Source organism: Arachis ipaensis, chromosome B08 (assembly GCF_000816755.2).
Source record: "Arachis ipaensis cultivar K30076 chromosome B08, Araip1.1, whole genome shotgun sequence".
NCBI classification, from domain to species: Eukaryota; Viridiplantae; Streptophyta; class Magnoliopsida; order Fabales; family Fabaceae; genus Arachis; species Arachis ipaensis.
The window spans coordinates 10,645,293-10,657,946 of NC_029792.2; the positions used below are offsets into that span (position 1 = coordinate 10,645,293).

A 12,654-nucleotide genomic window follows, 5' to 3' on the forward strand; every position below is an offset into this window, starting at 1 on the left:
GTTCATGGACTAGGCGGTTTTGCAATCTTAATTGGTTTAAAAAAAATGTGTAGCTATATAAAATGTGTTTAATTTATTTTTATTTATTTGTTCATGGTGGTGGTTGTAGGATCCAGCGAAGCTTTCAGCTTATCGAGATAGAAGATTTCCCGGAAATCAGGAGGAGTTTGAGCATGCTCTGCAGACATCAACAACGGTTTATGTTGGAAATATGTCATTTTACACGACAGAGGAGCAAGTTTATGAGCTGTTTTCCCGAGCTGGAGAAATTAAGAAGATCATCATGGGCTTGGATAAGAACTCGAAAACACCCTGCGGCTTCTGTTTTGTTCTGTAAGACTCAAATTGCTGGATTACATGTATACAATGGCATTATACTCTTACTGGATGCATGGATGAGGTGTAAATGTGGAAAAACAAATTTGCAGAGTCCACTCTCTTTATTAGCAATAATTACTTTCTGGTGCACCGTAATTAAGAATAAATTCTGCTTCAGCAATTCATTATGAATGCGCTCTGTTATTTCCAGTGATTTGTTATGAATATTCAAGAATTATTCATTGTGTAGTATTTTCTTACCAGATATTACTCACGTGAAGATACAGAGGATGCTTGCAAATATATAAGTGGGACAATACTTGATGATCGCCCCATTCGTGTTGATTTTGATTGGGGGTTCCAAGATGGAAGACAATGGGGCCGTGGTCGTAGCGGTGGCCAGGTTAACTGTTATGCCTTTTGTTTTCTCTGAATATTTTTGTTCTGGTCTTATATGAAGTTGTATTTTATCTTTCATTTTCCATAATTCGTGCAGGTTCGTGATGAATACCGAACTGATTATGATCCTGATATCCTTTTAATTGCTCCAAATAATTTTGTCTGCAACAGTTGCATACTAGATAGTTACTTTGTTATGTGCTTGATTTTCTTCCTTACAGAAAAAGGAAAATAACGTTATTATTTTAAATGCACTTACACAAATGTGTCAGTTCTTAAAATTTGAGGGTATTATATAGCTACTATGGTTCACTGTCGATTGGTATGTGTAATAAACAATTTTAATTGAGTTTTTGTTCACTGAGCATGTTTCTTCAAAGTGATGATGATTTACGAAAACTCTTGCACCATTCATTGATCTAGAACCAGGAAATTCACTGTATCATTGTTGAAGAATGGAATACTCTAGTTTTTATCTAGTTTTCTTTTGTCCATTGAAGCGAATAGACCAGAGACAAGTCATTATATGCTTCTCCTTTTAGTTTCCTTAATTTTCCATACGTAGAGGTGGTTATGGGAAGTTGGTCCAGAAAGAGTTAGAAGTACAAAGGCAGCTTGTAGACTATGGCGCTGGTTCTTTGGGTTCTTTCCCACCTGTTATTCCGCATTCATGTAAGTGACTTCAATCTGTATTTTGCACAGATCTTCAGTTGCTAGGAGTGGCTCTGACACAATATTTCGCTAGTTTTCAAAATTGGAATTACCAAAAAAATTGGATCATGTGTTTTCCATTTATGTAAATTCAAAATTCTGCTTCATTTGTAAGCTATTCTCCTACTCCCTTACTATGCTTACCTCTGAAATTTCAAGTTGCGGTTAAAATTGTGCCTGCCTCTCTGGAAATATTCAACTCGAGGCAGCTTCCAAATATATGTATTCATGTAGACTAGGGTTTAGGTTGTGAGGAGCAGCCTACCCCTTGCATTGTATCTGCCTGCAGTGTAAAGAAATGTCATAAAAGTGAAAGCCAATGACACCTACAGTCCTACATTATTTCTTATTGATTGAAGACTAAGGTTCACAATTTCCTATGTTAGAAGTTCTACCTTTTTTTTTTGAAATAAATTTTGTTGGCAAAGTAAATCACAATGTAAATGTAAATGCCATTGTGGATGCTCAAGTTGGACATGGAAATTGCTGCATCTTAATATTTGAAAGCTGGGTATTTTTTATTGTGTTCAACAGTCAACTGTATTGGATCGTTGGTTAAAATCCAAATATGCAAATTCATGTTTTAGTCTTTCCTTATCATTTTTTGAGAGTTTATATTCCTCGCAAATTAAGCTTTTGAGCAATTTTGCTGCTGCAGATGGTAGACATGGTGGAGGCCATGCCCATGCTCATGGTCATGGTGGATCCCATCGGCATGGTAGAGGTAGTTCCATCACATGACAATCTGTTTTGTTTTTTTGTCCAGCAATTTGGTTTTCCATCGGTACCTGTAATTTTCCCGTTACTGATTTGCCTTTGAATTTACCATAGACTACCATAGGAAGAGATACAGAGATGATGACCGCCACCCTCCACATGAATCCTCAAAGAGAACATCAGATCATGAATCTCGGAGAAATGCTGACCCTGATTCTAGACCGGTAAACTCTACTGACCTTAATTCCATTTTTCTCAACAGGAACTTATATTTTTCAATTCGAGGAATGGTTTTGGTTTTATTCCTAATACTTGTGCTTACAATTGCGGATGTTGGTAGTCTGTCCATATACTTATTTTAGGCATGTCATGTTTTGACAGTTGTCTAGGAGTTCAATTTGTCTCAATCAATCTCTTACTATGTCAAATTGTGGCAGGAAAAAAATCCACGATTTCGCGAGAGTGGTGATTCTGACGAGGATGAGGAAGATGATCGAAAGAGACGGGCTTAATCAGAATTTCATAAATAATGTACTAGTTTTACACAGAATATTTTTACAGACTATTAAAAGTGGAAGATTGTGGTGTCTATCAATGAAAATTGCAAGATTGAATTGTTAACCCTTAATTCTGGGTTGGATACTTGTATCTGCTACTGGTGGTAGTGCCATGTTATGTATTATTATTTCTTCTTTTGATTTTTCGGTAGCGCATTTTGCTTGGTAACTAATTTTTAAAGAAAAGGACAAAGAGGTCTTTGATTTTTTGGACTTTTGGTCCGAAGACATTTAAGTCCCCAAGAATTTGAAAATATATTTAAGTTTTTGACTTTTTCAAAATTTGAACATATTGATTCCTACCGAAAAAATCAAACGTGACTCTTATTATACTGACTTGGTCGATACGAATGTTCACGTGGGAGAGTTTTTAAAATGGGACAAATTGAACTTAAAGATCGATGTGTCTAGATTTTGACAAAGTTATGGATTTAAATGTTCACAAACTAAAAAGTTATAGATTAATTTGTTTTTTTTTTCTCTAATTTTTAAGTTATTTTAGCCATAGTAACGAAGCAGAGGAAACGGATTTGTACTTGAATATACATCTTAGAACCAAATATCTTTCCATCGTAGTTTTTTTTTATGCTCAAAGGAAGCGGTAATCGCAAAATAAAAAGGGTACAAGAAATCAAGAAAAGATGGAAAATATTAAAAAAAGGGAAAGTGAAGTTCCATTTTATAGAAAAAAGATCACTTTAATTTTAGCATTGAAAGAATGGAGCTTTGTTGATTTAGCAAATATCCATTCTCCATGAATTGGTGAATTTGTAGTGCTAAAAAGTAAAAGTAAAAGTAAAAGTAAACTAAGCTCTAGAAAAATAAATGCATTAATACGGTGCCTTTTTGACTAAAATGTAACATACAAGCATTCATGATTGATACTAATAATTACAGCAAGCATGCATAAATCATGTTTCTGAATGATATCCATTTAAGGATGTTTCGGTATTCTGTCTCATCTCTAATACTTAATTGTGTCTGTCTACAATGTTCCCAAATCAAATATTACAAATAAATATAAAGAAATAATCATGCCAACCAAAAGGAGGAGCCATAAGTTAACATGAGGATATGGATTTGCTTAATTATGGGGACAATGAAATAATGAAGAAGGATAAAAATAATGAAGAAAGCAAGAAATTTACTTCATATAATTGTTAACGGAACATTTGAGCACAAAATGTAAAACTTTCCATTTGGTGAACTACCAAAGAAAGCTAGAATCTCACACTGCACAAAATGACAATATTACATCATACTTTCCATCGTTTGGATCTGCAAAACAAGAAACTATGCAAGACCACTGATGAAACTAGAAAATAAAGCATCACAATGCCCACATAACTTAGTATCTTTGTTCTTCTGAATTCGTATGCATTCTGTTTAACTCACTCTCTAATTGTCTAAAAATATGATGGAAGAAAAAAGTAAGGGAAAAAATAACACTCATGGTGTATACCCTTGGCTTTCTTGCTGCTTCTCATACTCTTCCATGGTGTCAAACTCATTAGGGTATTGAGTTTTCTCATAGTATCCTTCATGCTCAGTTTTTCCTCTCACTGATTCATACTCATTGAGGTTATAATTCTGATTATTATTGTTCTTCACAGGATAATAGTACTTGCCATTCTCCATGAACCTTGTGTCACTCATTCCTTCTCTCTTCACCTCATCAAAGACACTGTTGTAGTTGCTGTTGTATTCATTGTTAGTGTTGTAGTTACTGGTATACTTTTCATTGTAGCTGTTTTTGTTGTTGCTGTATTCATTGCCATTGTTGTAGTTATTGGTGTACCTTTCATTGTAGTTGTTGTTGGAGTAGCTGTCCTCATGGTTCTTGTTATCATAGCCATTGTTGTAACTGCTCCTGAACTCTTCTTCATTGTTGTTGGAGTAGCTGTCCTCATGGTTCTTGTTATAGCCATTGTTGTAATTGTTCCTGAACTCTTCTTCATTGTTGTAATTGTTGCTATTTCTTTTCACCTCATTGTTGCTGTAGCTGTTGGGGTTGTAATTATAATTATTGTTGTTGTTGTTGAAGCTCTCACCAGTGAGATCTTCATCAAGAAGCTCGTTTTCAAAGGTGGTTGTGGTTGTGATTGGAGTCTCCTTGTTGGGAGAAGAATATTGAGTAGCAGAAGACTCAGTGCCATAAAGGCCATAGCCATTTCCATTGTCAACAAAATCAGGCTCTGGTGCTGGCCCTGATTCTACTGTTGTTGATCCTGATTCTGGTGCTGGTGCTGGTGCTGGTGCAGTGATTGGTTCTGGTGTTGGTGCTGCTATAGGCTCTAGTGCGGGTGCTGGTGTTGGTGATTTAGCTTTTGGTTTCTCGGGCAAATTTTGATGCTCTTTGACATTGTAGATGGTTCTAAAATGGGTGAAGAGGCTAAAGACTTTGCCTTCTCTGGCTTGAATTTGAGGGGAGAGAACAAGGACAAAGAAGAAGAAGAAAGAGAGTTTGGATACTAAAGAAGCCATAGTAGTGTTGAACAGACAGTAAGAGATGACTGCTAAGAGAACTAAACTTGTTAAGGGTTATTTTATAGAGTCCTAAGGGTTAAGACCTTGGCTTGTTGGTTCTATAAAATCAGAGTCAGAGGCCTTGTAATTATGCGGGGATTGTGGAATAAAAGGTGGGGTTTGTGGGGTATGATTATAGTGACCATTTGGCTATCATGCATGTGCAAAAGGTTTGGGAAAGTCAGCATGGGAAATATTAGGATACATAGTGCAATGAAGCACACTGAGCACTAGTCTTGGTCAAAAAGTGTAAGTATTTTTTTGTAACTAATTAGAGAATTTGAAACAATATTGTAATTTATCAAAAATGGGTGATTGGGGTGATTTATAGGGATATGAATTCAAAATGTTTAGGAAGATAATATGTGTAATGGATTATTTTTCACAACCTGCAAAATGCTGCTTATGTAAGATAAGATTGTTTTTCACAACTTAAAAAAGTGTAATTTATATGCTATAATATACTTTATAAGCCTATTTTGGTAAAATACATCAATGTTAAATTTCGCTTTGTGTATGCAACAATGCTAGCGGTAAAATTTTTAAATGAAATTTTGATTTGCGATGAATTAATTCTTAGTATAACGAATTGGGAGATACCGTAGAAAACAATATATATATATAAAGTTTTGTTAAATGGAATAAAGAGCACTTCGTTTTCACTTTTTCTTCAGAATTTCTCTGGTTACATTGCTAAGAACCCCTCCTTTGCTATCTGAATTCAGAATTGAAATTTCAAGGTCACTATGCTCATTTTCCTTAAGTGTGAACTAGGATGCCGTTGAGGTTGAAACTATAAATCACTTGGTCACTGTGTCATTATTGTTTATGAATAAACCTTTTTCCAACAACCCTGCACTGTTAGAGTGGTAGTCTGGTAGGTTAAAACACTATTTATCTGACAAATTAATTAGTATTAAAGCTACAAGTTCATTATAATAGTTTAGATCATACGGCTAATTTTGATGATTGTCAAAATTCATGCAAAGCACTACTCATAAAACAAAAATAGTTGCTGTGTACTATTTAATTTAATTAAATGAAAAAATATTTATTAATGCAATGCAGTCTCCAATCAAGCAAACTTAGTTGCGAAGCCATACACTGAGTGGATTGATATTAAGTTATAACCACTGATTCTGGAAGGTCTACATAATCAGTAATCACCCGCTTTAAGGGGGACCAAAAAACATGCAAGTTAAAATAAAGGCATTGTGCCTAAAATATAATCAATTTCATTGGCCCACGATAGTTGTATAATCTATATAGCAAAAGAACCCATATTTGTCTTTTGAAAGGAAAATTGTCATGTTAGCTCAATGGCCGGTATGATTAGTTAAAGGCATATTATTATTATTATTATTATTATTATTGGACATGGACATGTTTTGGATTAAAGTGATGTTGAAGCATCGGTTTACTTTGGAATATTGTGGCGCCATCAACGGGGGAACAATCGAAGTGAAGATGGGAACATGCCTGTTGGAATTGGTGGTTGAACCTTTTGACTTTTTAAGTTTTTATTTTGAAGCCCGCTCCAGAAAATGAGATGCGATTTTCGGAAGCGTTATCTCAAATTTTAATGAGGTAAAATTCAAGTGACTCCCTTCAACAATACTCAAGGTACAGCTTATTATATTCTTAGTGAATATGTTTGACTGATGTGTAATTAATGTGAAGTTTATAATAAAAAAATGGTTAAATAATTTGATATTTAATTATTTTATATAAAAATATTTATATGTGAATTTTTATTATATTTAAAATAAATTTTTTGTTATGCCAAAATTATTGAGTATATTTTATACTCTAATTTTGTATTTAGTATTATTAGGTACAGTTATACTATACATCTAAGTCTTTTTATTAATTAAATCTAACTAAGTTAGTTTAAGTCTAACATAAATTAGTTTTATTAATAAAGTATGAATACATGCTCCAACTACAGGAACATTTCTGTGTCATCTCCTTCTCCTCTTTCTCTTTTTTCTTCTTCTTTTTTGTGTTTCTTCTCATTTTTCGAGTTAAATTTTAAAATAGTCCCTGAACTTGCACTTGAACCTCAAAGTGATCCCTGAAATTAATAATTACTCAAATTTGTCTCCGAAATTACTCTCTGAGACTCATAATAGTCCCTAAAATAATTTCCGTTCATTCTTGCTATCGAAAAGACTGAAACGACATTCTTTTATATTTATAGAAAAAAAAAAAAACAGAACGTGAGCTTAAGTTCAACAACCTTCCTTCGTTAATTCATCTTCTTCATCCAACAAAACATCGTGCTTTTCTTCATCATCTCAACTACTTATTCATCTTCCTCCTCCTCCTTCAAACCAAAACATTGTACTTTTCTTTTTCCTGTCGCGCTCCCCACTCTCCACGCATCGACAAGCAATGGGACGCAGACCATCTCCGTCCCACAATTTCCAATGACCACACCACCACCATTACAGCTCTGCCCCCGACTACCAGTCCCAGTCGGAGTGATACCAGAGGATTTCACAAATCCCGAGGACTACCTCAACGGCAAGACAAGTTAAATGTCACCGACAGGCTCCATTTTTTTCCCCTCTTTGAGCAGCCAAGTTTGATGCGGTGGAAGCGCCTCGGTCCGCAATTCCATGCGCTTGGACTCCGATTCTACTATTTCTTGCCTCATCCGATGCCAGAAGCGTGAACGGAGACGAATAACTTTTCCTAAAGCGTAGAAACGTCCGATTCCATGAGGAAGAACGCGATTTTTGCTACCTTAATTATTACCCAATCATACGCTAACCTAAAGCTCTACAATCTGCGATTCTAGAGTTCCTCTCCCGTTGTTGTGCTTAGGCTGCTCTGGTGCTGCGGGTGTTGCCTCTTTTGCCGCTGTCGCCCCCTCTCGTCAATTTGCTTTTAGGCCGCCGTGGCGCCTCCTCTCGTGCATGTGCTTCTGGTTTCCTCTGCTCCGGTGGCCTGCTTCTTCCTTCTGCTCTGCCGGTCTGCTCTGCCTCTTCTTCCCTTTTATTTATTCTTTGTTTAGCTGCTTATGTTTTAATTTTTATTGTTGATCGATGAGATGTTGTTGCATGTTATTATTGCCGCTGCTATGATTTATATAAGTTTTTGTTATTTAAATCAAATTTTTGGCTTGGACATGATCATTGGATGTCTACATAAACTAATATGAGTTTGATAGTTTAACTATTGTTTGCAATGATGATGATGATGATGTTGTTGTTGCTACTATGGAGTTGAAGAAGAAGAAGAGAATTGGGGATTATGTTTTTTTTTTATAAATACAAAACAACGTCGTGTTGGGAATTAGGTTTTTTTTATATAAATACAAAATGACATCGTTTTAGTCTTTCCGATGGCAAGGATGGGTGAAAATTATTTTAGGAACTACTATGAGTCCCGGAGAGCGATTTCGGGGACGAATTTGAGTAATTATTAACTTCAGGGATCACTTTGAGATTTGAGTGCAAGTTCAGGGACTACTTTGAGATTTAACTCTCCTTTTTCTTTATGTTTCTCCTCTTTTTTCTTTGGTTTCCTTCTTTTTCTTCGCGTATTTCCTTCTTATCGTCATTCTTTTATTGTTGTTGCTATTTTTTTTCTTTTTCTTCTCCTCTTTCTAGTGATTTTGCATTATTATGTATTTTTTTGTTTGATTTTTTTTTTGTTTTTATTCTTGTTAAAAAAGTAAATGAGACGATAAAACAAGAAGAAAAAAATAAAGAAAAGAAGATGATGATGATAATGATGAAGAACAATAAGAAGGAAGATGATGGGTTTTAAGTTATCGTTAAATAATTTTGGTACATTTTGGATTTAAATAAGGTAAACTTTTGATTTGTGTTTGTTTTGAATTAAGTTTGTTCGTGTGTCATCCTCATTAAGTAATTTTGGTGCATTCTGGTTTTGAATTTTGGTACATTCTGGATTTAAATAAGGTGCACTTTTGGTCTGAACTTGTTTTAAACTGAGTTTGTTTGTGTGTCGTCATCATTAAGTAATTGCGGTGCATTCTGGATTTAAATAAGGTATACTTTTAGTGTGATCTTATTTTAAACTAAGTTTGTTTGTGTGTCGTCATCATCAATGTTCTAAAAACCGGTTCGAACCGACCAGTCAAATCGGTCGAACCGTGAACCAGACCCAAGAACGATTCGGTCAATCAGCAAAACTGCCAATCTGAAAACCGGAATTGAACTGGTAAACCGGCCGATAACCAGTCGGTTAAACTGAACCGTGACCCAGCCGGTTTTTTGGCTGGCAACAAAACGCTGCCATTTCCAAGGTTCTGAAACCCTAAATGGCTAAATCAGTTACCAAATGTCCAAATCCGTAATTGCCTTCTCATTCATCGAGCTTCACTGAAGCTGCTTCAGAGGTGAGAACGCCTCAGTGCCTCACTCTCACACGGGTCAAGCCACCGCCGTCGAGCCACCGTAGCAGCCGTTGAGAACATCGAACGTCTCACTCTCACATGGGTCTAGCCACCGTCGTCGAGCCACCGCCGTCGAGCCACCGCAGCAGCTGTCGAGAACTGAGAACGCCTCACTCTCACCGTCGAGAACTGAGAACACCTCACTCTCACCGTCGTCCCTTTGCTGTCTCCTACTCTCCCTATTGCAATTTGCATGGTCTGTTAAAGCCTTGAAGGTGCTTTCGAGCTTCCAGAATCCAGAGTTCCAAGTAATATTTTTTTTAGTTATGGTTGTTTGATTCCTGATGAGTTTGATTGAGTATTTCTTTGAATCTTTGATTTTGTGAAGCTCTGTAACAATCACATGATGAATACCGAAACTGTAAACTTTGAAACTTTGTCTCCCTATTTTATTTTTCTTTGAACTGTGTAGTGTGAAACCGTGAACTGATTCAAGATTCATGGCTGATGGTTAGACAGATCAAAGGCAAAGAACGTGATTAATTTTTTGGTTTATTGTTCGAAAGGGTTGTGCTTTGTGAAATCTGTAGATGCCTCAAGTATGGTTAAAAATGCTTCAAGCTTGTGTGACTTGTTTTCAGAGGTGATTGAATGGATTGGACCTGATAATATTGTTCATGTAGTGACAGATAATGCCGCGAATTATGTTGCTGCTGGTAGGCTTATTAATAAGAAATTTGAAAATATTCACTGGTCACCTTGTGCTGCTCATTGCTTGAATCTTATTCTGAAAGATATAAGCAGCATGCCACATATTTCTAACCTTGTAACACGTGCTTCGAAGATTATCGTATTTGTATATAATCATACGGTGTTCTTGTCCTGGCTAAGACAAAGAACTGGTTGGAGGGAGATTGTTCGTCCAGGTGCAACTCGTTTTGCCACTGTCTTCATCACATTGATGAGTATCTTTGAGCGCAAATCGGATTTACAATCATTGGTTGTTGATACACACTTTACCGGACACAAATTAGGAAGGAGTGCTAATGATAGAGCTGTGAGTGCAATTATCCTAGACAATAAATTTTGGGATGATTGTTTTACTGCATGCCAAATTGTGAGTCCGTTGATTAAATTGCAGAAGTTGGTAGATGCCGATGATAAACCATCATTGGGAATTGTTTATGAAGGTATACTGAGGTCAAAAAAATGGAATCAAAGAAATGTTCAAGCATAGGAAGACTGCATATCAACCTTACACAGAGATTATCAACTCAAGATGGGACAAATATTTGAAAAAAAAATCTTCATGCAGTAGCTTATTTCTTGAATCCTGCTTGCTTTTTTCTGAAAATTATAGAGAAGCACCAGATGTCATGCGAGCTTTACTTGATCTTGTTACATTGCATTGCAAGGTTAATAATTTAGATTCAGTTGAGGCAATGAAAGAGATACACTTATATAGAGATCGAAAGGAAAGCTTTGATAGGCCTGAAGCTGTTCCAGCTGCAAAAAAACTTCAACCTGGTAATAATATCTGTTTGATAATAAGCTTTAGTTATTTACTTATTTTATTTTTTGGTTTCCTTAATTTGATAACTAATACTTGAGATATGGGATTGTAACTTGTAGATGAATGGTGGAGGTTGTTTGGTAGTTCTGCTCCATGTTTACAAAACATGGCAGTTCGCATTCTTAGACAAGCATCTACTTCTTCAGGGTGTGAAAGGAATTGGAGTCTTTTTGATCAAATTCATGCAACAAGAAGGAATAGATTGGAGCATGATAGGCTAAGTGATATTGTGTATGTTACATATAATTTGCGTCTTAAATCCAGGTAATATATATTTCAACCTTTCATTTCATATCATTAGATTTTGTATAGTGAATTAATATACTAGGCTTATCATATATTGTATTTAATTTGTTAGGAAGGAAAGAAAAAAAGAAAGCAAAAGCTGCAATATGATCCAATCGATATTGAAAGTATTGATATGGTTGATTTTTGGGTGACGAAAGAGGTTGTTGAAAAAGAGCCTGATCTTCCAAGTAATATTGAAGACTTGCTTGGTGAGTATTATAGTTTATTGATCAGACAATAACTTACAATAGCTTTGATCTTTAATTTATTGATAATGTGTTATATTTTGTTAGATGAGATTGATGCTGATTTAGATCAAGGTGGTGGTGGTGGTAGTAGTAGTACATTTTATGCTGCACCACTTGCTTTTTCTGGTCCAAGTAGTGGAAATGAAGGTGATGATATCAATGACACAAATCTGCAGCAAGTTATGGAGGATTTTGATGATTGATAACAAACTTGGATCATTTTGATGCTGCTATGTTCTGTTTGATTGGTTGTTTTGTTTCTTGACTTTTGAATTTGTATTTGAATGAGATTATAACATTCTAGTTTATGTAGTACTTTTAATTTGAATGATATTTTAAAGTTTAAATTAGACTATAATTATATTTTCATGTGTTTATTTATATTTTATTTATATTTTATTTATTATTTTATTATAAAACAGTTTTTCGGTTCAACCACGATCGAACCGGTTGAACCTATGAACCAGTGAACCAGTAGCTAAAGCGGTTCGATGACCGGTTCAGTTTTCAGAACCTTGGTCATCATTAAAGAATCTCGGTGCATTCTGAATTTGAACTGTTATACATATAAAAAAAAAAGACAACGACGATGACAATAACGATAATGAAAGATAAAAATGAGAAAAAACGAGACGGAGAAGAAAAAGCAACAACAGCTTCTTCTTCAAGTGTGTTAAAAGCCATTCCAACCTTTGGGACAAACTGATAAAAAAATACTGAAGACTTATAAGCACAACAATGAAAACAATTCTATATTACACCAAATTGCGTTTCAAAATGCACCGAAACTACCATTAAACGTAACATAAATAGATTCATCGAAAAAATAATTCAAAACTTCTACATTCTATTCAAATTCAAACCTTCAACCATGAACACTGAGTTTTTACAAAGAAAAATGAAACTATTCAACTCGTAGACAAAACGACTACACCACCATTAACTATT

General features: G+C 35.2%; 3 protein-coding genes across 3 annotated transcripts in view; 2 read left to right on the forward strand and 1 right to left on the reverse strand.

Moving 5' to 3' along the window:
- LOC107612793 (nuclear cap-binding protein subunit 2) overlaps positions 1-2,845 on the forward strand; it is a 4,286-nt gene extending 1,441 nt beyond the window's left edge. Inside the window, exons 3-9 of the mRNA XM_016314537.2 lie at positions 110-333; positions 583-721; positions 815-848; positions 1,279-1,389; positions 2,087-2,152; positions 2,260-2,369; positions 2,583-2,845. Coding sequence (XP_016170023.1) covers positions 110-333; positions 583-721; positions 815-848; positions 1,279-1,389; positions 2,087-2,152; positions 2,260-2,369; positions 2,583-2,657 — 759 coding nt within the window. The 3' untranslated portion in view covers positions 2,658-2,845. The remainder of the gene's footprint in view (positions 1-109; positions 334-582; positions 722-814; positions 849-1,278; positions 1,390-2,086; positions 2,153-2,259; positions 2,370-2,582) is intronic.
- On the reverse strand, positions 3,827-5,257 carry LOC107612792 (GATA zinc finger domain-containing protein 14). Its single transcript, XM_016314536.2, has one exon. The coding sequence runs from the start codon at positions 5,184-5,186 to the stop codon at positions 4,152-4,154; it is 1,035 nt and encodes a 344-aa protein (XP_016170022.1). The 5' UTR covers positions 5,187-5,257; the 3' UTR covers positions 3,827-4,151.
- LOC107610503 lies at positions 10,199-11,296 on the forward strand. The gene is made up of 4 exons (XM_021108113.1): positions 10,199-10,797; positions 10,958-11,124; positions 11,230-11,242; positions 11,284-11,296. The coding sequence occupies exons 1-4, from the start codon at positions 10,199-10,201 to the stop codon at positions 11,294-11,296; spliced, it is 792 nt and encodes a 263-aa protein (XP_020963772.1).